At 50.6% G+C, this 27,080-nt stretch overlaps 1 protein-coding gene across 1 annotated transcript; it reads right to left on the reverse strand.

Annotated features, from left to right (window-relative positions):
• Window positions 1–115: 115 nt before the first annotated feature.
• OVOL2 (ovo like zinc finger 2) lies at window positions 116–26,619 on the reverse strand. Its single transcript, XM_015099647.4, has 4 exons — window positions 24,647–26,619; window positions 23,743–23,963; window positions 13,323–13,512; window positions 116–806 (listed from the first exon to the last, which is right to left on the reverse strand). Exons 1-4 carry the CDS (start codon window positions 24,744–24,746, stop codon window positions 493–495), a joined length of 825 nt encoding a protein of 274 aa, XP_014955133.2. The 5' UTR covers window positions 24,747–26,619; the 3' UTR covers window positions 116–492.
• Between the last annotated feature and the right edge of the window lie 461 nt (window positions 26,620–27,080).

Genomic DNA, 27,080 nt, shown 5'->3' on the forward strand with positions numbered 1-27,080 from the left:
GGTCAGCACTCTCCTGTTGCATCCTGAGCCGGATAATTCCACAAGGATGTTCCCTTTATTAGAATAATTCCGGCCAATGCTTTCAGAATAACAGAATTCGTTTTCCTTGCTGGAGTAGCATTTCAAGTGGAAGTACTTTTATTTCAAGGCACCATATCAATCTCTCCAAGGGTGTTTCTCTCAGAACACCCCTGCCTCCATGTGTGAAAATCCTAAAAACAAAACAAAAACAAAAACTAGACCCAGACGGTGATCACAGCCCTCCACAAGCTTCCATTAGTGTGATAGCGTTCCTGAGGGCCCAGCAGCCAGTTCCAGCAGAGGCCTAATGCCACTGTTATCAATGACAGTGTTGGCACGGAGCCCCCATTGAGGCCCCCAGGACAGAGAGATGAACGGACCACTTGGACTCTGGAAAAGCACGTGGGGCAGGGGACCTACAAGACCAGGAATCCGTGGACACGTGGCAGAGTTGGCATCCACGCCCCTCTCCTACTTCTCCTCCTCCTCGCTCAGGTTGGCGTTTCCCTGGAGCGAGGATGTCATCTTGTTTTGCAAGAGAGCTGCCAGTTTCTTGGATGTCTTTTTGAGGAACGCGCTGCCGGGGTGGGCACCGTTCACGTGCAGGTACAGGTCCTCCTGGGTGGGGCCCGTGTAGCCGCAGTCCTCGCAGACGTACAGCTTATCCCGGCGCTGCTTATAGGCGTACTGCTGCTGCACCCCGTGGATCTTCTTCAGGTGGGACTCCAAGGAGCAGCGCTGGGTGAAGGCTTTGTGGCAGACGTCACACTTGTAGGGGCGAATGCCTGCAGGGGCGAGGGGCAGACACAGAACCAGTGGGTCAAGGCCAAGCCAGAGCCTCCCACCTATAAGGCCATTAAAAGTCATCCCATACAACCCAATGGCAAAAAGCCCCCCAAATGATCCGATTCAAAAAACATGCAAAGGAACTGAATAGGCATTTTTCCAAAGAAGACATACAAAGGGCTCAGAGACACAAGGGAAGATGCCCAGCAACACCAATCATCAGAAAAGTACAAATTGCCACCACACAGGTAGGAGAGCCAACTCATTGAAAAAGACCCTGATGCTGGGAAAAATTGAAGGCAAAAGGAGAAGAGGGTAGCAGAGGATGAGATGGTTAGATAGCATCACCAACTCAAAGGATATGAGTTTGAGCAAACTCTAGGAGATAGTGAAAGGACAGAGGAGGCTGGCATGCTGTAGTCCATGGGGTCACAAAGAGTCAGACATGAGTTGGCAATTGAACAAGGTAGGAGAAATCACCTCACACCTGTCAGAATTTCTATTATCAACAGGATAAGAGGTAACAAATGCTGGAGAAGGTGTGGAGAAAAGGGTACCCTCATGCACTGTTGGTGGGAATGTAGTTTGGTGCAGCCATTGTGGAGAACAGGGTGGAGGTTCCTTGAAAACTTAAAGACAGACCTTCCATATGATCCAGGAATCCCACTATCCTTGTTTATCCAAAGAAAGTGAAAACAGGATCTCAGGAAGCTATCTCCACACCCATGTTCACCGTAGCGTTATTCACAACAGTCAAGACATGGAAACAGCCTAAGTGCCCCTCAGCAAATGAATGGATAAAGGAGATATGGCGCGTATCTACAACGGAGAATCATTCAGCCAGGACAGAGGAGGAGATCCTGCCATTTGCAACCATGTGGATGCACTTGAGGACGTTATATTCAGTGAGAGGAGCCATACAGAGGAGGACAGACAGCGTGTGGCATCACTTAGATGCAGTAAAGTCCAACTCCCCCGAGAAACAAGAGAAACACACTTGTCAGGGGCTCCCGGGTTGGGGAAACAGGGAGAAAAAAAGAATCACCATATCCAAGGATGAAGAATATGAGGAAAATGGTTAACGCAGGAGACAAAATTGTCCACAGAGCAAACATGATAAAAACAGACGCAAACAGCAAAATTACCACCTGGCTTTAAGAGGAGGTACTCTAATCTTCTCACTTGCCTGCCTTAATGTTTGGGTTTCAGAGTGGGCAGAGTAAACCATACTTTTTATTTTAGTCTGGGTTTTCCTGGAAAAGGAGGTATTTGGAAGGTGCCTCCAGGAAGGGAGACCCCAGGAACAGTGTGAGGTGACTCCCCACCTTCAGGGCAGGGAGAAGATGACAAGGTGGTGGTTGGGGGGGAGGTCATCCAGTCAGTGGGCAACCAGAGTTCAACTGGTCAAGCAAGATAGGGGACAGAGGAGAACACACACCTCCGAGTCACCCTGCCCCTTGGGAGCTGGGGTCTTTGTCCCTCCGCTCAGGCAGCACCCTGGAGAGTGCCCTTGGTGGGTGGGGCTCTCTCTCCCCAGCAGGTCCCGCCTGCCTGGAGGTGGGGGTGGGGGGCCTCCAGCAAGAACACCCATAGTGGTCAGCTTCGACGTGGACAGATGTGCTCAGAAGTGACAAGGGGCAGGGGCAGGGGCAGGGCACTGATGGCATTAGCTACAGTCAGGAAAGCATCTCCAACCTAGATCTCACGCTGACTTTAAATCTGGTCTACTATCAGTGGGGCCTGCCTCCTGGCTGGAGAAGCCACAGGTACCATGCAGAGCAAGAAGCTCAGCAATCAAATGACAGTCACCCCCATGCCCCCACGGGTACCCCACTGGGTGAGATGGAGCTTCTAGAAGTCCAGAGAGGTCCATGGAGCAGAGAGGAGGCTGCGAGTAGTTAGACCATCTCAGGGCCTGGTGGCCAGGAGGACCACTTCCCACAGGAATCCCCAAAGCTTTAGGCTCAAAATTTAAGAGTATGCAAAACCATCAATCAAGATAAGTATTTTCAAGGACTTCCTGAACAGTGGTACAGTGGTTAGGACTTGGCACTTCCACCACAGGGGACATGGGTTTGATCTCAGGTAGGGGAACTAGGATCCTACATGCCCCATGGTGCAGCCAAAAAAGCAAAAGTTGTTTGAGTTGCTGAAAAAATAGTGAAAATTAAAATTCACACTCTAAAGTGCTTATTTGACTTATACAACAATGAAATTTATTATGATTTTACTATCCTAGCTTTAATGGAAGCAAACTATTAAAAGATATCTTCAAAATCTACTTTTTTTGCTTAACAATATTCCTAGGGTACCAGCCAGAATGGCAATCATTAAAAAGTCAACAAATAAATGCTACAGAGGGTGTGGAGAAAAGGGAACCCTTCTACACTAACAGTGGGGATGTAAATTGGTGCAGCCACTATGGAGAACAGTATGGAGGTTCCTCAAGAAACTAGAATAGAGTTGCCATATGATCCAGCAATCCCACCCCTGGGCATATATTCAGACAAAACTATAATTCAGAAAAATGTATGCACCCCAATATTCACAGCAGCACTATTACAATAGTCAAGATTGTATCTGACTCTTTGCAACCCCACGGACTGTAGCCCACTAGGCTCCTCTGTCCATGGGATTCTCTAGGCAAGAATACTGGAGTGGGTTGCCATTTCCTTCCCCAGGGGATCTTCCCAACCCAGGGATCGAACCCAGGACTCCTGCATTGCCGGCAGATTCTTTACCATCTGAGCCACCAGGGAAGCCAAAAAAAAGAACATATATGTATAACTAAGTCACTTCGCTATATAACAGAAATTAATACAACGTTATAAAACAACTATACTTCAATAAAAAATAAAAATAAGTAAATAGTCCTGGAGAGTTTACCATGGTAGTGCTTACAGCCTGATTTCATCCCTTTTTAGCAGCACCACAGTGTTTTGTTGTTCAGCTGCACCCAAATCCCATCTTTAAAGACTATAGAGATTAAGGAAGCACTGCTGCAGCCCACACTCTCGCGTCACATCACGCTGCCTTGTACAACCTGGTACTAAGGTGTGGTCCACCCCACATCACATCACCTAAGAGCTTGCTGGAAGTGCAGAGCCTCGAGCCTCGACCCTAGACCTCCTGATTCAAGCGAAAGCAGTGGTTCTCAGATCTGAGTCCAAAACAGAATCACCTAGATAGAGGGCTTGTCAAAACACAGATTCCGGGCCCCCCACCCTCACTTGGCAATCCTGGTTCTGGGGTGGGGCCAAGAACCTGTATTTTCTAGCTGGTTCCCAGGTGATGCTGAGGCTACTTATGCTGAGGTCTGAAGCGATGCCAGATGAAGCCATAGGACAGCACTTGGGGTGTCTGAGGCAGACATGCACCCCAGTCTTTTCCCCAAGGTTCCAAGTCCCCAGTTCCTTACTGGTGCTTCCTGGAGAGCTCTATCTGTTTATGAAGTTACACAGATGATAAAGGAAGTCAAAATGGAAAACAAAAAAAAAACTCCCCACCCTCACTCAACCACCTGAACAAATTGAATGGCTTCCACTATTCTTCCATATCCAGAAGCCTCCATCATTGCCTCTACACTCAGTGTGAAAAAAGTCCCATCAGCTCAGTGTTGTGGTGGGGTGTTCCTCCAGCCCAGCCAAGCAGAAGGCAGGCCTGTATTATATTCTGCTGGTTCCAGAAAAACTGCCAAAAGAAACTTCATTATAATGCTCAGCACTTGGCATATAATAGGTGCTCAGGAAATCACTTTTGAAAGAATGAATGAACCCTCCTGGCCGAGGAAAAGAAAGGAAGATCCCCTGGAGGAGGAAACGACAACGCACTCCTGTATTCTTGCCTGGAGAATCCCATGGACAGCGGAGCCTGGCAGGCTACAGTATGGGGTCGCTAAGAGTCAGACACAACTGGGCAACAGACACTGTCACTGTCAATCATCTTTCAATGAATGAATGAATGAGCCCTACTGGCGCAGGAAAGGAGAGGTCAGTCACATCTTGGGGGCCAGTTTTCTACAAACATAGGGGCTATGAGGAGACCTGCCCCAAAGGAATACACCATGTAGGTTGCATGTTTGGGCCCCAAGGGGCTTTGTGCTACCCAGGCCTCTGGGCCCACATGGCAGCTGGCTTCTACCACCTCTGGCTAATCAAGAATCACCCTGATTTCAAACCTGAAGCTCATCAAGACAAATTCACCGAGAGACCAGCTGCTCCTTTCAGGAGGGATCGGAAACAGCCCATGACTATTTTAAAACATCCAAACTCAGCCGGTGGGGAAACCAGCACACTCCACCAGCTTTAACCTGGAGCAATGACTCCTGGATTCTGGAAGTGGGTGCTTTTCCCACCCTGCTCCCCGAGGGCCCCACCCCATGGTGGCCTGAGAAGGGGGGTGAACAGGGCTGCACTGCTTGTCCCGAGCCCTTCCCCTCGGACAAGTCCACAGGCAGAGTCATGTCTCCTTCCTCTCTCATCCAGCTGCTCAGCTGAATCGTACGGGCGCCGCATCCAGCGCAGAGTGGATGGCAAGGGCGAGAGGGTATCGGAAACCTGCGTTGTGTGGATGACAGAGGCGGGGAGGGGGCGACAGAAGGCCCCCACACCTTGTTATTGCAGTTAATTCTGCCTTCTACAAACCTGCTCCCCCCACCCCATGACCACATTCACCCCTCACTCACTGGAGCAAGCAGACCCTGTCACATAGCAGCTGCCTCTCGGTGACTCTGGGCCTGGGAACAAGTTCCTGCCTCCTGGAGTCCTCCTTTCCCCTACAGACTCAGAGGTCAGCAAAGAAGATGGCCAGGAAGGAGCCCAGGTGAGGGAGACCAATGTCAAGGTCTCCCTGTCTTGGACACGAGTGCTCTTGAACAATGGCTAATCGTGTCTGTGCTGGGAGTGGGGTTCCAGAACTGAGAGACACCATCCCTGACACCTAGACAGTAACAGAGTCCAGGGCCACTGGAAACCCAGGCATTACCCATCAGCCACTCATCAACCCAGTCCATGCCTCAGTTTCCTTACCTATAAAATGGGGACAATAATTAATACCCCCTCATAAGGCTCCTCTGAGGAGTAACTGAGATCTCATGAGCCAAGGATCCAGCACACAGTAAAAACTCAACAGGACGAAGTCTCAAGTGCCTACAATCCAGGTCAAAAGAACGCAGACACTCTTTAGAATGTCTTGTTGTTCAGTTGGTAAGTCGTGTCTTTTTTGGGACCCCATGGACTGTAGCCTGCCAGGCTCCTCTGTCCATGGGATTTTCCAGGCAAGAATACTGGAGCGGATTGCAATTTCCTACTCACAAAAGAGCCAGACACGACTTAGTGATAAAACAACAACAATATTTACAGAGGACTTCTTTAATGTGTTACATTTCTTAAATGTAAACATATATTTTTAATGTATACCTAAGTGATATTTAAGGAGCCAAAGCAATGATTCAATCACAGTATCATTTGTCAATGATAAAAATAAAAGCATGTTAGTGACTGAAAAACAAAAAAAAAAACCGCATTTGTTAAAAAGCATTATGGAACAGACATGTGATGAAATTATTTAGAAAGCATTAAAAGTTATAAAAAATCAAAATTTTTAAAAAAGGATAACATTTTAAAATGTGGTCCCTAGGGACTTCACTGGCAGTGGTTAGGACTCCATGTTTCCACTGCATGGGGCTTGGGTTCGATCCCTAGCTGGGGAACAAAGATCCTGTATGCCACGTGGCATGGCAATATATATATAATAATAAAATGTGGTCCCTAGGCAGCTGGTGGAGAGAGGCAGGAACAGACTTCCTTCCCCAACCACGTTCAGTGCTGTGCTGTGGGCCTGTATCACCTGGTCCAGAAAATACTGTGTGTGGGATATCACAAAGGGTTCCTTCTTTTCAAATGTTCTATTTCTACTGCCAAATCAAGCTTCATCTCACATATTCCCAAAGAAAAGTCTTTGTTACTGGCAATATCTGTTTTTGTTCTGTTTACTGTATCTAAATCTCCTTTACTGAAGTGGGCTTCCTCGAAAAGCTCTCTGCAGGCCTCCTCGTGGGAGTGGACATTTAGGGCAACATCCATGCCCATAAATAAACATCAGAAGCGGTCTACCCTTCAGCCAGCTTCAGGGAGACTATCTGCAGGAAGACTAACACAAGTAGGCAAAGGATATATAAGATTTGTGATTGTGTTCTCTAAAATTAGAAGAGAGGGTGAGAAACAAAAGAAATAGGGAAGGGAGGAAAGGAAAAAAAACCCTGAAAATGAAAGACAGCGTTACAATTGGAGCAAGAAAAAAAAAATGACAGTGCCTCCATATTTGAAATTACATCATCATCTCACAATCAGAAACACTCTGACACCCATTCAACAGTGAGACACCTCCACCAATGCAGGTAGGAAACAGTCTCCCAGAGAGATAGCACATGAAAACGCAGTGTGTACTAAAAGTTTCTGGGGAAAAAAATTAAATGGTAGTTTGCTTTCAGGAGGGGCTTCCCTGGTGGCTCAAGATGGTCAGGAGTCTGCCTGCAGTGTGGGAGACCTGGGTTCGATCCCTGGGTTGGGAAGATCCCCTGGAGGAGGAAATGGCAACCCACTCCAGTATTCTTGCCTGGGGAATCCCATGGACAGAGGAGTGCGGCAGACTACGGTCCATGGGGTCGGACATGACTGAGCGACTTCACTTTGCTTTCAAGAGTGGAAATAGGGCTTGGTGTGGAGAGGCTTCTTTTTTTTTTTTTTTCTTTCTTTCATTCTTTCCCTTTCATATGATTTTTTGTAGCTAAAAAGTAAGTGAAAATCAAAAAGGGGAGAGCTTGTTGAGTGAAGGAGTCTGTGTTCTGCTCCTCAGCTCCCTGGGCTGGGAGGGGTGGAGGTAACTCTATTGTTCCCCCACGCACCTCACTCAAGCCTCTCCCAGCCTGTGCTTCTCCCAATCCAATCTCTCCACTCCTTTCCTTTTGCCTCCAAACAAACAACACCATCGTTTCCTCCTCTTCAATCAAGACGGGATTTGTTGGCCTTTCTTTCTCAATGTGGCCCAGATGGAAGATAAGGCCAGAGGGCCCCTTGGGGGCTGGGGCGGGGGGGCAGGGCAGGGCAGACACAACTGCTCTGGTTAACAGCATCCCCCATTCCCTCAAGTGACCTCCAACCTGAATTCCTCAGTCTCCCCCCATGGAACTCAGAAGCTTCCACAGGAATGACAAGCACCTCGAACTGACTCTTTTATTCTAGCCAGAGTTGTAAAGGTATAACCAACATGGGTTACGCGCTCTGGAGCCTCTCACAAACTGAGCGGGTGACCCCAGACACGTGTGCCCTTTTCAGCTGGTTGCAGCAGCTATGCTTTCTCCTTTATAGCTTCTATGTTGACTGAAGTTTTTCACACAAAAGTAGTCACTTGTACAAATAAGGAAAATAAAATGCTTTCAATTAAATCCATATTTGTCTGATGAGCCTGGCACATCTGGTCACAGTGACGAACAACACCCAGACCACACACCTGACACCTCCGCAGACGTGACTCGGCGTTTCCTCTCGCTCCCTGGCACCAGCGGTGCTCAGGGTCCCCAGGCATCGTGCTCAGGGTCCCCAGGCATCGAGGGCAGAGACGGTGAGTACCGAGTCTGGCCCATGCTGGTTGCTACATTCTACTCTAAATGATAGATCTCCCCCCGACCAAAAAACAAAACCGTCTCCTTCCATGGATGGCCAGCTGGTTCAACCTAAAAGATTTAAACAAAGCCAAAAGAATATTCTCTAAAAACAGACCCATGACATTTTTCATGGGCTATGAACTGAATATACATTCCTTTCTTGAGAGCTCTCCCCCACACTACCCCCCTCCATCCACTGTCTCATTTTGACCTGATGCTGGCCTCAGTGACCCTGTCACCTCCTCTCAAACAGAGCAAATCCCTCTATTCTGTGTGCAGTGAGTGTTCTTGGTTCCCCAACCAGACCCCCTTGAGTGGGCCCCCACTTGCCTGGGGCAGGACAGGCCTATAGAGCCAGTCCCACCCAAGACCCCAGTGGGATCAGGCTAAGGCCACATCCCTGCTACACTGTGAAGCTCCCCGCTGCCTCGCAGGCTTCTCCCAAGAGCCACCCTTCAATACATTGGTTTATAAGAATCACCATCTCAGGGACGTCTCTGATCATCCAGTGGCTGAGACTATGCGCTCCCAATGCTGGGGGCCCGGGTTCAATTGGTCAGAGAACTAAAGATCCCGCATGCCACAACTAAGACCGGGCACAGCCAAATAACTAAAAATAAAAGTAATTATTTAAAAAAAAAAGAAAAAGAATCACCATCTCAGAAACTGCTTGTAGGGAACCCAACCTAAAACCATCTGGATTGAAAATAGCCACTTGTTTGCCAATATAGTTTCACAAGATGGTAACAGAGCTGCTTCTTTCTATTCCAGTTTCTTTCAACCTGGAGTCAGATGTCATGTGGCTACTCCTCCCAACCCTCCATCTCACTAGTACACCCCCGATCTACTCTTTCTTTGGTGAAGTCATATCCAAAAGAGAAGTCTATAATCTTTTCTTTCATCTACTTGGATATTAAGGTCAGACATTTCCAGGCTCCGGTTTCCCTGGGTTTTTTCCAAGATGTTTCCTCCTGTTCTGAGTCTTTCCTTAGATGCCCTGTTCTCTCCGGGGATGCAGAGTGGAGGAGGAGATGAGGGGGAGGGGATTCATCCTGCTTTTTGGGCCCCACCCAGCTCTGTCCACCTCTCAACACTGTCCCTCCAATTCTCAAAACAAGGGTCCAGAGATCTTAGGTAAGTTTTTACATTAATCATGGACTGGCCCAACTGGACTGGAAGCAATCGTAACCTTCATTGAACTAGCTACTGTACTTGGGAAAACAGAGTCCACATCTTTGCTTCTGGTCCAAATACAACATTTACCTGTCACTATCCAGAGCAAAAATCCAGCATCTGCGTCTCAATCAAAGGCAAAGCCAAGTTCACAGAATTCTGGTGAGCTCTTTGGAGCTAGTGAGGTGGTTCACACGAGCTACAAGGTCAGAAGACCCCCAAGACTTTGCTCTTCTTACCGATTATCCCTTCGGCGTAGAGCTCAGAGCTTACAGGGCAGGCCTCTCGAGCCAGGAGGCCAGGTCTGCCCCTCCAGCTCCTGCTCAGCAGCCTCACCGCAGCTGGTGGCCTTTTGTTGATCTGCCAGCAGTTAATTTGTCAACAAGCCCTTGACTCCTCTCTCTGGTTCATCATTACCTGGAGGCAAGTCTCCATCAGAAAATAAACCAGAGCAGGGAAAACAGGTTCAAGACATTTCCTTAATACTTTTTGTTAAACACCATAAAGAATCTACCTGCAATGCAGGAGATGTGTGTTTGATCCCTGGGTCAGGAAGATCTGGAGGCAGAAATAGCAACCCACTTCAGTATTCTTAACTGGGAAATCCCATGGACAGAGGAGCCTGGCAGGCTACAGTCTATGGGGTCACAAAGAGTTGGACACGGCTGAGCATCAGAAGACCAGAGGTCTAGAACTGGCTCTGGGCCCCTTAAGAAGCTTAAGGAGGAGTCACTTTAAGAGTTAAAATTATGATTAAAAATATTAAAATCATTATCTATAGATTCAATGATCTAAGAACTGTCCAATAGAGACTCAAATGCAAATCACTTGGACTTTCCCAGAGGTCCTGTGGTTATGTTCTGTTCTTCCACTGCAGGGGTGAGGGTTCAATCCCTGGTCAGGGAACTAAGATCCCACATGCTGCATGGTACAGCAAAAAAAAAAATTCAAGTCACTTTGTAGTTTTATAGTTCACGATTTTTTTGGTGGGAGGGCTGTACCACCTAGCTTGTGGGATCCCAGGGATTTTCGGCCTCTCCTTTAGTAGTCACTAGAGGTCTTTCTTGCTCCTCTTTCAGGGCTCAACCAAGAGGACACCTCCTCCGAGAAGCCTCCCTGATGCCACTTTCTCTTCTGTCTGGCACACCCGCTGGCTTTCTTGGGGAGTCCAGGGTTTGGGTTCTTTCTCTCTATGTGGGCTGAGGTCTTTGGAAGCACAGAGGTGAGTCTTCAGGCCTCAGGAAAACTCTGCCAACTATTTCAATGTTTACCACCTCTAATAGCTCATATTTACTAAGTGCTTACAGAGTGCAAAGCACTTTATACACCATTATTGCCCTGAAATCTCACAGCCATCACTTAGGTGGTAGGTATTTAAACCCCATGCCCACTTTAGAGATGGACAAACTAAAGCAAAAAAGAAAAAGTAATTTGGACAAGCCTGCACAGACAGCTAGCTCAGATCTGGATTTCTTAACCACTATGTGACTGATTCAACTTGCAAACTCTTCCCTGAGAGTGGTCAGTCCCTCATATTTCTACTAACGGAGAATTAACTCAGTCACAGATGAGGCAGCTCCATGTTTACTCCAACTGACCGTACCAGCAGCCCACAGCGCTCCCCGAGCCCCCTTCACTTTGTCTTAAAGGCCAGGCCCCAGGATCAGGGAGTGGCCAGAGAACCCACCAGGCAAGGTGCTGCAGAAGAAATAGGCCATGCCTTCTACGACATCCTCAGAAAAAGATGCAAAGCTGAGGAACTCTCCAGGACAACCAACGACAAATGACTGGGCAACCGGTCCCCAGTTTCTTAACCTCTTGGGTTAGTTGCCTGTTAGACCAGCTTTGTAGCCACTTGTTGGGTCCATTGATAGCTGGGGCTGCCCCATCAACCACAGAACCCCTCCAACTTTCATAGGACCATCTACCACCTACAGGACCCTTCACCCTATTTAGGACCCTCCACAATTACACCAGACTCCCACCACCTATAGGACCCTTCACCCTATTTAGGACCCTCCACAATTACCCTACCACCGGCCACTCCCTAAGCATTCTTCCTGCCTCAACCCAAGGCAGGCCACAGAGGTCAAACTTTTACAGGTTCTCTCATGTTCAGGACTGAAATGAAAGTATTAAAGCTAGACCCCAGAGAGCATCCTCTACTGATTCCACTTTCATCACATTCAAAGCCAGACAACAGTCAGTGCTGCTGCCAGAAGTCAGGCTAACAGTGCCTCTCGGGGGTAAACTGACAGTGACCAGAGCGGGTTCGGGGCAGGGCAGTGACTCACAGGGTCTGTCAATACTCCAGCTGGTTAGATGGGTGTGTTCACTCTGCAGAAACTCCTACATTCTCAAACTGTGCTCTTATGACATGTGTGCTCTTCTGGATGCATTGTTACTTTTAAATGAAATTTTAAATGAAAATTTCACTTTAGCAAAGTTTTTTTAAAGGAAAAAAGAAAAACTTTTGGCATGCCAGACCACTCTTTGGGGTGAAGGACACCCTTCTGAGGCCAGGAAGGAGCTCACAGCTAGTACCCTAAGAACAAAATGTGTGACAGAGTCTATAAAGGAAATCTCAATAGCAAGGATCTGAGAAGGGCCCTGTGTGGGGCTTGGGGAGCTGGGAGCCCCACTGAGAGAGAGGAGTGGACATTTCCCCACCCCCAAAATGCCAGGGGGGCGGAAACCCTGAACCCTGAAAGGGCCTGAGGGATCAGCAGGACTATAACAAATTCTAAGGACTGTAGGGAGAGACAGAGGGACCCGCATAAGACTGACTGGTCAGGATGGGATGAGAGGATGGAGCCCAGTGGGGTGGGTGAGGGTTCGGAGGGGCTGGGACAGGAGGCAGATTTGAAGATGGGAGCCAGACCGAGAGGGCCTTTATATGGAACCCAACAAGATGGAGACTTTGAATTTCATCCTGCCCAGAGTTGGAGATTTTTTTTTTAAGCTGGGAAATGGCATCTTAGAATTCTCAAGGGATCTCTCTGGCAAAGGTGTGGTCCTCAAGAAGCCTGCAGACCAGACATCTCCTACACAAAACTACGGAGGCTACCAGCAATCAGAGGTGCTGGCAGACCAGCGAGCAAGTACCCCCTAGGGCTGTCTGTGGAAGGAGATGGTGGGGACACAGACCCGCTGCACAAGAAGGGGGCGCTGAGGAAGGCTGTGGAGGGCAGGCCCGCCCTCCTGACCTGCCACACCGGACCCTTCCTCCCCACCCCCGCAGAAGGCTTGGAGTGTGCTAAGTCTGCTGAGTGTTTTCTTTTTCTGAGCTCCCAGGAGGAACCAACGTGATGCTATTTTGAGACAGGATCACTTCCCGAGAGAGAGAAGCACAAAATATCTGCAGAGGGACCACAGGAACCGCGTTCCAGCGTCAGCCCGGCCCAATGGCTGCACCTGACGCCCAGATGTTCCGAGTGGGCATCCCAGGGCACTTCCAACCAGTGACCTGCCTTCAACCGCATCTCACTGGGGACGAGACCAGTCTGCGGCGGGGGCGGGGGGAAGGGGCGGGGGTGGGTGGTCACGGGCCCCGGGGGGCACTGCTGCAGGCGGCCTGGCTCCAAATGGCCCTCCCTCAGCTCCCCTCACCCCCGCTCCGCTATCCTTCCAGAAAGGGCTCCCTCCTTCTTGACGCAGGAGCTCACGCCGTGCCCCTCACCTGTGTGCGTGCGCACATGCCGCTTGAGGTCGAAGGTGTCGTTGAAGCCCTTTCCGCAGAAGCTGCACAGGTGCCTCTTCACCTGGCTGTGGCACTTGAGGTGCCGGTTGAGCATGCGCTGCAGACGGAAGGCCTTGCCGCACAGGTCGCAGCTATGCAGGGCCGCATCGCCGCAGGTGCCTGTGGTGAACTGGGGCAGAGAGGGGCGTGAGGTCCAGTGCGGAGTGGGGGGGCGAGGGGAGAGGAGGGGTTGGCCCTGGCTTGGGCTGCCCCGCCTCCCACTAAAAATTCCCAACAGGTGTAGGCTTTGGGCAGCCAGGTGGAACAGAGCAGCTCCTCCTACATCCATGCTCTTATTTCCAGCGGCGCCCCGCCCCCAGCAAGTGGGGGTGGGACCACCAGCCTAGTGGGATGCACTCTCTGGAAGGGGGAGGATGGTGCCCTTCCCGGCCTTAGTCCTTCCTCCTTGCTAGAGCTCCAGCTGCCACCTTGGACCCCGAGGGGGAAGCGAGTGCTGAAGATGGAAGGGAGAAAGAGAGGAGTGTAGGTCTGATAACATCCCAGAGCCCCCAGAGACAGCCATAGTCAATTCCTTCCTTGCGGGCCTGCACCGGAATCCATCAAAATGGACTGTCTCCTCACCCCCTGGATCTGGCAGAGCCTCTGTCACTTCCAGATCTTAAGAGACCTAGCAGCGGCTTTTCTCCCTCCTCCCTCTTGGAAGCCAGAGGCCACCAAGAAGCCCGAGCACACCATGCTGTGAGGAAGCCCAAGCAGCTCGGCAGAGGAGCAGTGAGGTGCCAGGTGTGGATAAGCGGTCACTGGACCTTCCGGCCCACCCAGGACTACCACCAGCTGGGTGAACAAACCGGCCCAGAGGAGAACTGTCTAGCCCAGCCATGCCCCAGCTCCTGACCCAGAATCATGAACAAATGACAGGTGGCTTCCGAAGGGACTTGGTCAGAATCCCACAGCTTCATTACCAGAAAAACCATAATCAAATCCCAGGTTCCGAACGGTCCACTCCATTCTCTCAACTGCATTTGCTGCCTCAAAGGAAGAAAACAGAATCTCTATGTGATGAAAAACACCAGATATGCTATGTTCATCAAAGGTTTCCTAGATCCTTTAGAAGATGGATCCAATTGTTCTGCCAAAATTCTGTTCATCAGTTCAGTTCAGTTTAGTCGCTCAGTCGTGTCCAACTCTTTGCGACCCCATGAATCGCAGCACGCCGGGCTTCCCTATCCATCACCAACTCCCGGAGTTCACTCAGACTCACGTCCATCGAGTCAGTGAAAAACTTGTTTCAGACAAGTGTCATTCACAAGAAGACTTGGTCCTTCCCTGGCTTAACACCTTCCACGTCTCAAACATCCTCCTTTCATCCACCCAAGGTACCACCTCCACCAAGCCCCAACTCACCTGTTCCCTCCCAGATAAGCTTCTTCAGGCTCTGCAATGCCTGCCCAAACTGGTCCCAATATCCCTAATACCAGAGCCTCTCAAACCCCAGTGTGCACATGAATCCTCTGGGGGTCTTGTTAAAATGCAACTTCTGATTCAGGAGGTCTGCTGGGGTCTGAATTTCTAGCCAGCTCCCAGGAGACGCCACCGTGCAGTCCACAGACCACACTTGAGACATGAAGGACTGGCCTTCAGATGGTTTAGCACTTTATTCCAACTCATTCCAGAGGCTTCCATCACACAGAAGCATTTCCTCAGGGTTCACCTGTTTTCCTCAACTAAATGCCTGGTGGAAGTCAGCAAGCGTTTGTGCAGGTTCCAGCCTCCATACCCCAAGCCTAGATGGCAGCCCTGCACCATGCAGGTCAGAAAGAGTTTCTGGGCAATGACTCACAGGTGGCAGAATGTGAAGATCCCAGAGCAGGGCTTTTCAATCGGCCCCCTCCAGTGGTTCATTCTCAACTGTTCCATCTTAGTCTCAGCCGACATTAATGTGTACCTAATCGCAGACAGAGCCTGTGCTCTGAGCTGGAGGGTGCCCCATCACCAGGATGGCTTGTCCCCAAGAAGCGGCTGGTCTAGGCACAGGCCACTGCCATCCAGGAAGTCCAGGGTGCAAGAGGCTGCTCAGAGGGGCACCTAACCCCAGACGGGGGTGGGGGTGGGGCATGTCCTGGTGCAAGATAACATGCTTCTAGGGAACTGAGTGTCTCAGCCACAGAGGAGGAAGAAGACAGGGGAAGGACAAAGAAGATTCAGGAGAGGGCTGGGAAACAGGAGCGGCATTGGGTCCAGCCTGGCTAGCCTGAGCCCTGGAGAGCAGCTGATGAAGAGAGCAGAGGAAGCAGAGAAGCGGAGAAGGGCAGGGCTCTACCTGGGGTCCCTGATGAACTGGACTGTCAGAGGGAGGTGGGAGGTGGGGCACACTGGAAGATACAAGAGGACCACGGGGCTTGAGTCTAAAGACCTTCCTGCCTCATACCCCACGTCTGCCCTGTGTCCACTGAGGTGGTGGGATGTGACAGAGCCTGAGGGCGACTCCGCTGTGCCCAAGGCTCTCCTGTCACCAGGACAGGTAGTGGTCTCCTCCTCGTCCACAGTGCCCAAGTCCCCATTCTGGTCACTGCCTCCATTGAAGGGATGTGAAAAAGACTAAATATAGCCCAAATCTTGGCAAAGGGTACTTGGAGCTTCTCAAAGCCAAGTCTATACAGGAAGGTCATTTGAGAGGTCACACAGCTAATAAAATAGAACACAGGCAAATGACCCTGGTCACTCTGATTAGAAACGCGAAGAAAGGGAGAGCTGTCTTCTGAAAGCCCCGCATCAACGTGCCCAGGGAACGTGCCGACCACAGCTCCAACCTGGACTCTTACTTACTGTAATCCTCTCAGTAAATTCCTATTTTAAAAATGCTCTGCATGCAACATAGATACTTCCTGTACTGGAAGTATCTGTCCAGGGTGGGACAGTATACTGTCCAGGATGGAAATCTCATATCAGTGGCACTTTTTGGTTTGAAAAGAAGAAAATGCTGAGGGCAGAGGGGAGGGGGTCAGTAATCACTGAAGGTGGTGCACAGCCAGCGGGCCATCTGACTGAGCAAGATATAGACAGCTTTCTTTCTAACCTTGGGAAGCAAAGAGGAGTGAGGGGACTCCAGAGGGAGGGCACCTCATTCTCAGGGAGCTTCCCCCTGGTCTTCCCAGAGCAAAAGGAAAAGTTCTCCCATGAGCCTCAGCGAAGGAAGGGTTCCCATTTCTCCACATTTATGCGCATCCCCATTTCACAATATGGAAAACGGAGTTACTGCTAAATGCTTATCCAGAGAATCCCCAGAAAGGACCACCTGCTGCCTGTAAATGTGTCCTGAGCAGTCCAGCCCCAGACACTGATGAATTGTATCCAGAGCCTCTAAAAAGAGTCTCTCTTTGAAAGATGTAGGCTTAATTAAAAGGCAAAAGGTCATGGCTGATAAAGCCAGCTTCTGCCAAACTAGTTCACTTGTCAGAAAGAAAGCATAGGACTTTCCTGGCAGTTCACTGGTTAAGACTCCGAGTTCCAATGCAGGGGGTGCGCATTCAATTCCTGGTTGGAAAATCGGATCCCACATGCTGAACGGCCAAAAGAAAATTTTTTAATGGCAAAGGGGAAGGAAAAATTCCTTCATCAGAAAGAAAAGAGAGATGCCTTATTAGTCAGCCATAAGAAAGAATGAAATATTGCCATTTGTAGCAACATAGACAAACCTAGAGATGACCATACAAGTGAAGTCAGAGAAAGATAAATACTACATGATATCACTTAAATGTAGAATCTAAAAAATAATACAAATGAACTTATTTATGAAACAGAAATAGACTCACAGATATAGAAAACAAACATAGTTACCAAAGGGGAAAGAAGGAGGGGAAGAGGGGTAAATTAGGAGTATGGGATTAACAGATACACACTACTACATATAAAACAGATAACCAACAAGGATTTACAGTATAGCCCAGGGAACTATATTCAATATCTTGTAGTAACCTATAAAGGAAAAGAATCAGAAAAAAAAAAAAAAAATATATATATATATATATATGTATAACAGAATGTCTTTGCTGTACCTGTCAAACTAACACAATATTGTAAATCAACTATACATCAATTAAAAAAAAAAAGGAAAAATCCCCAAGAATTCTGCAGAAAAACATTTGGAGGATAAATTTCTAAAGATGAAATTTATCCCACAGAGCACACTTCACATATGCCTGGAAATTTGGTCTGGATAGCAAAAGGTGGGAAAACTACCTACATGTCCATCAATAGGGACTTGTTACAAAATTTAAAAAGATGGTAGGATCATATAACAAAAGCAGCTAGCAAAAAAGACAGAAGACTGACTACCAGCCACCTGAGTAAGCCCTCCTGGATATCCTGCCCAGTCAACCTCCAGGAGACTCCAGTCCCACTGGCATCCGATTGCACTCACAGGAGAGACCCCAGGCAACACCCACCTAGCTGAGCACAGTCAAGTCACAGAACTAGAAGATATCATAACACACTATACCAAGCTACTAAATCTGGGGTTGTCTGTGAAGCAGCAGCAGATCACTGGAATGGTAATAGATGTATCACATTCTCTTAAGACCACCATATTCATGAGTGCTAAGTCGCTTCAGTCGTGTCCAGCTCTTTGCATCCCCATGGACCGTAGCCTGCCTGGCTCCTCTGTCCATGGGATTCTCCAGGCAAGAATACTGGAGTGGGTTGCCATGCCCTCTTCCAAGGAGGTCATCCTGACCTAGGGATCAAACCCCTGTCTCCTGGAGCTCCTGCACTGCAGGCGTATTCTTTACCACTGAGACACCAGGGGAAGCCCCAAATGGGATTAGATGAGCTCTTTTCTTAAATTCAAATCCCGCTCTACCACTCACAGTCTGGGAAGTAGGCAAGTTACTCAACCTCTCTAAGGGTAATTTCACACCCCTCCCCCCATTAAATGTGGGCAATAACGATACTTGCCTCTTGGGATTGTTAAGGAATACTAGTTGCCCGGTAAATGCTAACTCTTAGAGTTTGACAAGTTCCAGCGTCCTGTGATCCTAAACAAAACGTAACAAAACCTCTTGTTTCTCCACCTGTCTTTTGAGTTTTCCTCTCACTGATGGAAGAAAAAGGGAACTAACCTTCAGCGTGGGTCACCAGACCCTAGTCCTTCATCTGCAATTCTGAAATCGAAAAAGTTCCAAAAACCAACATTCTCTCTTATCTCCATTGGCAACAAAACCAGAAGCTACCGTCTGGTGTCAATACTCATGCTTCGATATAGAAATTATTAATGTGTGCAATTACAGGGTACTGCTCCAGATACCGTGTCATCTTCTGAAAAAGTTTAATGGTCTCACCCTTAATCCAAAATTAACTCTCCGAAAGGCTCAGCACTGAAGTGGGGAAGCTACCATGGAGGGTGGGAGGTGACATCAGTCTGGAGATTCATTAACTAATTGGTGATTAACTCACGGCCAGAAAGATGAAGAGAGACAGTTAATTCCCTGCAGCTTGGCGCTTTCTTATGCTGTCCTGTTTTCTTCAGGATCTCGGCTTTCGTTTTAAAATACACACAAAATTCCCTTCTAGTTCTTTTGAAAAATAGTCCTCTGCAGCAGAAACAAACCCATCATTGTATCAGAGCTACGGAAGACTTCAGGAGCGCCCGGGGAGGTGGGGACTTGGGCTGGCCCTCTGACCAACTTCAAAGCTGGCTAAGGTCACTTACCTGTCAACTTCTAAAGAAAAAAAAAAATCCTTTATTTTCTGTGGATGCTTCCACCAGACAAGTTCCTTAAATTAATGAACCTATTTCCTGCAGTAGGCTATCGTGGGTCTAGGCTACCTTCCATGGCCATGTGGACAAGATTACCACTGACACATCTGCTTATGTCTGAGTGCTCAAAACATGGTAAGTGTAATTCCCCAATTTCTTTGGGATAAAAATACCCCTCCTGCATCCTTAAGCATCACAATTCCTCTACATGGCAGAATGTAGTCTTCCCAAATGCAGAGATGCTGAAGGGAACATATCCCTATCATCCAGAAGAAACAGGGGCTAAAACACTTGCAGGTGCCCACACTGACATTTTGATGGGGCTTGCAGTCTGCAAAATGTGTGCCTACAGTTCCCAGGGACAGGCCCATGGGTCTGGGCATGACGTGTGGGAGCGGAAGGGATAACCCTGTGCTTTGTTTCCTGTCATGTGGTAGAAACTGCTTCAGGTTCCCTCATGTCACACTAGTGGCTAAGGTGATAGCACAACAACACAGCTACACAACAGCAACTACACACCACACAACGACAGCACAGTATACTAAAGAATAAGGAGCCTTGGGTTGGGCTTTGCCACCAGCACCTGTGAGGGACTCAAAACAACCTCTCTAGCTTTATCTTTCTCCCCATAAATATGAGGAGACTGGACCACATCTGGGTCCTTGAGTAGATCCTGTGGGTGGACAGGCTCAGCCTCTGTCCCCACTCTGAGGTGGACCATCCTGCATAGGAGAGGCTAGAAAGCGTGATGCAACATTTCCCAGAATCCCTTGCAGCTGTGGTCTTTAGATGTAACCTGGGTTCCACCAGTTACATGCATTGTTGGAGATTTGACTTCAGGCGGGCCTGAGTTAACTGAGCCAAGGCAAGTATGCAGCAATTTTTTTACACCTTGCATTAGCAGAAGAATCATGATGGGCAAATAGCAGCCATAGTGGCCACCGCAGTAGCTCCCTAGGCAGCCCAGTTCTGCAGTGTGGCTCTGGGAGTCACTCCTGGGAGCTCAGCCTGGTCTCTCTTTATCCCAATTTGAAAGGAAGTGTTAGTCGCTCAGTCGTGTCTGACTCTTTGCAACCCCATGGACTATAGCCCCCCAGGCTCCTCTGTCCATGGAATTCTCCAGGCAAGGATACTGGAGTGGGGTGCCATTTCCTTCTCCTGACCCAGGGATCAAACCCAGGTCTCTTGCATTGCAGGCAAATTCTTTACCATCTGAGCCACCAGGAAAGACTTACCCCATTAAATGCCCCATAATTAACCATCATCTGCAGCTCACACGTTGTTCTCCTATTTCTCCTTTTCCCCCTTTAAATTAATTTAAGCTTTTTCAAGTATCCATTCCAAGCATTTTTCCCTTTTCCTTTCCTGTTTTCCCCCAAACACTGTCACTTATATCTAGGAACTGTTGACTCCTCCTTCCCTGCCTGTATTTCTCTTCCATGTTGACTTACGTCCTCCTATGAGTCAGGCATTACTGTACCAGCTGCTGGAAATATGAGCCCACTAGGAATGTTCCTGCCTTTTGTGGCTCTAGAGTCAAGAAGAGGAGTCTGGTTAGCCAAGGAGATGGTAAGTTATAAGGTTGGAGCTTCCAATTCTGTCTTGGGAGACTGAAGTCAACAGGCAAGGAGTTAGGGATGAGGCTTATGTTGCCTTCCAAACATCAAATGGGTGTATTTTTTCCAAATAATACTTAAATCCAGCCAATCCAGTTGGTAAGTCCCTTGCCCTTGCTGGGGGCAACAAAATATTGGATGTTAACAAAATCTGCCACAGGTCACTATTGGCTAACTCCCCACTGGGCAGTTTGTACACTAAGAAAATCGCTTAGCATTTTGTATCCACTGTCTACCCCAATGCTTGAGAGGCCCATTCTATTATTTCTCCATTTCACAGATCAGGGAACTGAGGCTCAGAACAGATAACATATCTCCAAGCACAGCTGGTGAGATGGACCTAAATGAGGTTTTCCTTCTCCCACGGCCCCGCATCTGTCCCCAAGGGAGCATCCACATTTCTTGGCTTGGCCCCTTTACCATCTCAGCCTATCCCAGCTATATTTCCAGCTCCTCACCCTGACTCTCCCTGACCCCAGGCCCGTTTCCCATCCTCCCTTCAGCTCTGAGTCCTGTTCTTACTCAAGCTTCAGGCTCAGCCCTAAAGCCTGCCTCTTCGCACTCTCTCACTGCCCTCGAATCCACACCAAGAAACCTCCCTCTGCTAAGAATGTATTGTATCTTTCCTCGTGCTTCTGGTTGAGCGTTCACTTTCCTGTAATAGTGTTAATAATTAATATAGTATTTGTGTCTCTCCACCAACCCAAAGAATCCTAGCTGGAGTTACTGGGCACCTACCATGTTTTCTGATTGACTCATTTATCCTCACTACTCTATGAGGCAAATGTCATTACTATTAATATTCCCACTTTACAGATGAGGAAACTGAAGCCTGGAAGGTTTGAAAGTGAAAGTGAAGTCGCTCAGTCATGTCCGATTCTTTGCGACCCCATGGACTGTGGCCTATCAGGCTCCTCCGATCATGGGATTTTCCAGGCAAGAGTGCTGGAGTGGATTGCCATTTCCTTGCAAAAGCCAGAGCGTAGAACCCTAACCATTACTGTCAGATGGTTCTGAAACACAAGCGTGGCACAACTTTATCTCCTGGCTGCCTTACGTACAGCAGGCACTAAATGCTGTGGATGGAGCTTCTCTCTGCCCTTCTCTGGTTCTAAGAACCAACTGTTTAATGAGTGCCTTCTAGTTATTGAAAAAAATGCATCTTGCTCAAGTGGCTTCCCCCTCTTAGACCGTTTGTTGTACTTTGCACAGAACTCTAAAGTTACACCACGTGCTAAGGCAAGGGAGGTTTGACCAGTCATTTGAAAATGGACCATACCATGGCTGATAATTCTATAATCTTGGAGCATCTTGACACCAAGATGTCTCCTAGTTTTGAGTGGAAGCAGAGAGGAGGAGGAACCTGAACTTCGGCCTCAGTAAACAAACAAAAACTCCCCTGGAAATTTAGTTAACGGTTGAGGAGCAAACTACACTCCACCCCCAGCCCTGGGGGCAGCACAAAGACAAGGATCCTGGGAATAAGATCAGTTTCATCCCCTTAATCCAGGGCCCCAGTGGAGCTGTTGGCCCGGGGCATCAGAGATCTCCTAAAACGGTGGTTAAGGGACTGGATAATTTTCCCCTGCCACTTCCTTTCCAGGCAGTGTGGGCAGTTGGGGGATAGAGGTTTAAACTAGCTAAGGACCATCCCCAAAACCACGTTTCAATTGTCCTTCCAGCCGGGTGATAAATATGCAAGTGGGACACTTTGTAGAATTTCCTGGAGGGCAGAGGTAGCAGCCTCAGGCAAACTGTCCCTCCCACTTAACCCCACCAGGCCCAGAAAAGCCTCCCACCAGCTGACTTTGAACCTTTCCAAGCAGGATGCCCACACCCAGTCGGCAGCATCCTTTCAAGCCGTCTTTCCTAAGGATTCCCAGCTCCAGCATCTAGCCTCAATTCATAACCAAATCACCCCAGCCTATCCCGGAGCCAAGCCCCAGGAGCCAGGAATATGCACGGGGGAGGGAAAACCCCTCCCACCAAAAGTAACGGAAGTTTTCCCAATCCACAGTGTTCTAGGGCTTCCTCCCCATCCCCCGGCCTGGGCAGGGGGCGCGTTGGGACCGCCCAGGAGCGCCCGAGAATTAACACCTACACCGAGGGACTGGAGCCCGCAAAAGTTCGCATTAAGGCCCACCTGGCTAGGAGCTGGGGTCATATGATTCCTAAAAACACCACTCCCTGGCTCCGACTGGCTGTGAGTCAGTGGAATGGGACTTAATCTTGGAGGTAGCGGATACCTTTGAGCAGGCAATCTTGGAAGTTCCACCCAGGAAAGCGCAGATGGGCGTCGTGATAAACTGTGGCCTACAATTCCAAGAGGCTGGGTGGTGGGGTGGGGAGTAAATCGCGAGAACAGAGGGAAACAAACATTGCAAGCCAGTGCGGGTGGAGCCATGGGGCAATTTGCAGTTGAATCCGATTATCCGTGAATATGATTCAAGAAGATTTGATAAACACCAGTTTAAAAGTGCCCGGCACAGACCTCGTGTCTAATGGGCACTTCATAATTGGCACTGGGAATAGTTGTTACTGTGAAAGACCTACTGTGTGCCAAGCTCCCACGACTGTCTCCGGAACACAAGGAACCGGGCGAAACTCCCTTCGAGTTCAAACAGCGCTGGGAACTGCGCCCCAGAGGAGGGGATCCCAGGGCCTGGGGTCCCTCCTTTCCCACCCTCAGAACTCCAACGGCCTGGTTGTGCTTCAGGCTCTATGCCCAGGAAGGGGGAAGGAGGCTGTGCCTGAGCGCTTTGGGCAGCTCCAGAGGCCACGCGGGAGGACTGTGCCCGCGCGGGGAGCGGGTCTTCCGGGCGCAGCGGCCTGCTAGCCCGCAAGCAGGAGGACACGCGGAGGCGCCCTGGCCGCGGCCCAAGGGCAGGTGCAGGAGCGGCGCAGCGGGCGCGCAGGGTGCACCGGTGCCCGGGCGCGCGGGCGGGCGCGGCAGGGAGGGGCGCCGGCCCCGGGAGCCCGACGCCAGGGCGTGGTGCAGGTGGCGGCGGGGGCAGAGTCGACTCCGTACCTTGATTTTCGACCTGGCGACCGGGCGCTGCTTCGCCGCCAGGTGTCCATCCGGGCCCTCGCCGTCGCCGGGCTCTGGGGTTTCGCGCTCCGGGCCGCGCGGGGACGAGCTGCTCTCTGCGCCTCCCGGCTCCCCCGCGCTGCTGCTGCCGCCGCCGGTGCTACTGCCGCCGTCGCTGCGGCAGTCCTCTGGGGGATCGTGGAGCAGACGGCCCAGGCCCACTGCGGAGCGAGGGCCGCGCCCCGACACACAGACACGCGGCGTCAGGCCGGGGCGCCCGCGGCAGTTTGACCTGCGGGCGGTGCCGCCGCCGCCCCTCCCCGGACCTGGGCACCTCGCCAAGTGGGCAACGCCGCGGGGGTGGGCAAGCGAGCCCCCGACTCGGCCTCCCGAGCAAGCTCGGAGTCCTGGGTGGTGTGGGGGGACGTCCACTCCTCGTTCCCAGTTCCCATGCCCACGAGGTTCGAGGGCCAAGCGCGGCTGGGGACACCGCGCGCCAAATTTCCACTCCCTGGGACGCTGATGGGGGGACCCGATCTCGAGCCACCTAGCCCCAGAGAGGTTGACCCATCCCTGTGTAACCTCACGAGAACGTGGGTTTGAGGTTGCCCCTTTGTGGCCCCCAGTCCCCCTCCTGGGCCACCTCTGCCCGCAGCAGCCAACGGTCCCGCCGCCGGGCAATTAAAGGCGTCCACTAGGGGGGAGGGGGTGCAGGGCGTCTGGGGTTCCCAGCCTCTAACTCTCGGTCCTCTCGCGCCCCAGTAACTTCCTCCCCCCTCCCCCAAAGGAGGGGCATGGGGGACGGAGGGAGTCCAGCCCGGGTCGTGGAGTAGAGGGGACCCGGCCACCCCTGCCCCCACCCCAGGAACCCGGCGCCCAGGCCCGGCCCCCGTGCGGCGCTCACCTGGGATGTAGGTGTCTGCCCTCTCCTCGTCCGGGAGCTCATCCCAGCTGCGGACCGAGACCCCCAGGCTCCTCCTCTTCACCAGGAAGACTTTGGGCATCGTGGGGGCCCTCTCCCCGGACTGCGGGCCCCTAGTCCCGGTTGCTCCCCGCTAAAGGCGGCGGCGGCGGCTTGGTCCCCGGCTCCCCGCGGCCGGAGCCCACCTTCCCGCCCCGCCTGCCCCTTCCTTCCGCCCCCCACCGCCGCCGCGCGGCCGGGCCTCTCCCCCGCACGCCGGGAGACTTCCAGCCTCCGGGCTCAGCGACACCTCTGCCTGAAATCGCGGGTGAGACCACGCCGAGGAAAAAAGTTTCATAAGGTGGAATAGAAAAGGCACCAGGAAACTTGGGATTGAGCATGCGCCCTGCAACATAACGGTGTCAACAAGCTCGCTACCTGTCCGACCGGTTCCGGCGGCCGGGGCTGCCTGTTCCAGCCCTTCCTTAGGCATGAATGTTTGCAAAAGAATTTAACGTCTGATTCTCCCCCCTCCCCTTTGTAAAAAGGGAAGGACGCTTCCCTCTGAACCCCCTGCCCCATGCCGCACCACAGGCACTTCAGGGTGATCTCCTGGAACGAAACCCGGCGCGCGCTTCCCGGGGCATCGAGCTGGGGCCTCCCGCTAGTGCCCGCCCCCGGCCCCCACCCGTGGATTCGTCTCCGACAAGCAAGCCAGAAAATGGCTCAGCTCCTTTGGACCTTGTGGATCATTCCTGGGTTTGTTGAAGTCTCGGTTGTGGAGGCCGCGGGGAGACGCCCGGGATTCTGATCCGGTAAAGAGGGAACTTGGGGGCTTCGGTTCCCCTTCATCTACAACAGCTCCCCCTTCCCCCAGTAAACACAGTAAAAAAAAAAAATTTTTTTTTTAAATTCAGCATCTTTAGAACACGTTATTTTGGGCAATACAATCTAAGAAAAACCAGTCCGTTTGCTTCCTCCCCAAGCCCCTTCCATCCTGCGAACCTTCTCACCCCTAAATAAACACTCTGGAAAAAAAAAAGCCAAGTGCTAGTTATGCAAACGCAGCTTCAAAACAATTTTCTTATTCTCGCGCACTCCCATGATTGCTCCCCCAACCATTTGCTCCCCAAATTCTGAGGCTGGGAAATACTTTCCAGGAAGCCAGTCAAGATGGGTTTACCTCCCCTTACCGCCTCTACTGGGAGCTTGGCTGGATAACTTAGGGTTTAATTTAGGTTTGGGGTTTGGGTTTTGTTTTGTATGGGGTTTTGTTTTGTTTTAATCTACCTTTATACCTGGAGGGCCAGGGATGGCGGGGAGGGGAGAAGGAAGGGGAGATGGTAAGAAAAGGATGCCAAGTTTCTAAGAACAGCTGTACCCGCTTTGGGGGATAGAGGGCCCGCCGCCGGTCCCACACCCCTGCTCGGATGTGCCCAGGGGTGCAGGGCACCGCCTCCACGGCCGCAGGGTCACCCCCTTCCTGGGGATCAGACACTTTCCAGCTCCGGGGGCTGCGGGGGCGCGGCCGGCCCGGGGTGCCCTGGCGCCAGCCACTCGCCCAACCGCCGGACTCACCTGTCTGTAACCTGACCCGCAGTGCGACCTGCCCACAGGGCGGGAGAATCAACACAGCGGTTTTCCCCGTCCTCTTCCGCCCTGGAATGGCCCTTGGGGACACGGCAGCCTGGTAACGGATTTCTCGGCTCGGCGGCAACACTCCGGGTGCTCGGAGAGGGGCGCAGCTCAGCCCCGACTGCCGGGGACAGACGCCCCCCGCCTCCGGGGCTGCCCTCAAGGGCTACCCATCTCTGGGCTCATCCCTGTCTGGACCCCAGATTTTCTCTGCGAACGATCAATGCAGAAGGAAAAAAACTTGGAGCGGAGGGAACCCGGGGGAGGAAGAGGAAGACATCTCCATAGCCGCACGAGGAGACCAGGCTTTTTTCTCGTCCGAGGCCGATGGCGCAGCTTCTGGGAGCCTCTGCGAGTGTATTTTTATCTACCAACAAACTGGAGCCTGATTAGAAAGAAGACGCTTGGTTGAATGAAAGTAAAAATAGAGTAAAACTGTGAAATCATTGACGTATGCCCCATCTCATAAAAACCTTAAAAACTTCACTTTTTTTCAAAATTCCTTATTTTACAAAAAAAAAAAAGAAAACAAAACACCCATTAACAGAGCTGTTTTTTTTCTTTTTTCTTTCAGTGGATTTCAAATCACTGAGTATCTGATCCACTCTGTTCATTATTTGAAAACACTGTAGAATGACAGGCTCTAAGGCAAGATATCTCAAAATGTAGCTCAATACTTAGGGCGTTAAGGGGGGAGGATAACAGGTTTAATCACACTTTTATTTGACCATGTTGGATGCACACCTAATCTTACATTTACTGGATATCTGTTTGGAAGAAGGGAATTCTGATGTTATCTTTC

This window comes from Ovis aries, chromosome 13, assembly GCF_016772045.2.
Source record: "Ovis aries strain OAR_USU_Benz2616 breed Rambouillet chromosome 13, ARS-UI_Ramb_v3.0, whole genome shotgun sequence".
Classification (NCBI taxonomy): domain Eukaryota; kingdom Metazoa; phylum Chordata; class Mammalia; order Artiodactyla; family Bovidae; genus Ovis; species Ovis aries.

Excerpts from the sequence above, each read along its gene's own strand:
- OVOL2 (XM_015099647.4), bottom strand. The coding sequence starts at position 24,746 with ATGCCCAAAGTCTTCCTGGTGAAGAGGAGGAGCCTGGGGGTCTCGGTC. Across the intron at positions 23,964-24,646 it reads GGCAGACACCTACATCCCAG|TGGGCCTGGGCCGTCTGCTC; the intron begins GTGAGCGCCGCA and ends CTCGCTCCGCAG. Across the intron at positions 13,513-23,742 it reads TCGCCAGGTCGAAAATCAAG|TTCACCACAGGCACCTGCGG; the intron begins GTACGGAGTCGA and ends TCTCTGCCCCAG.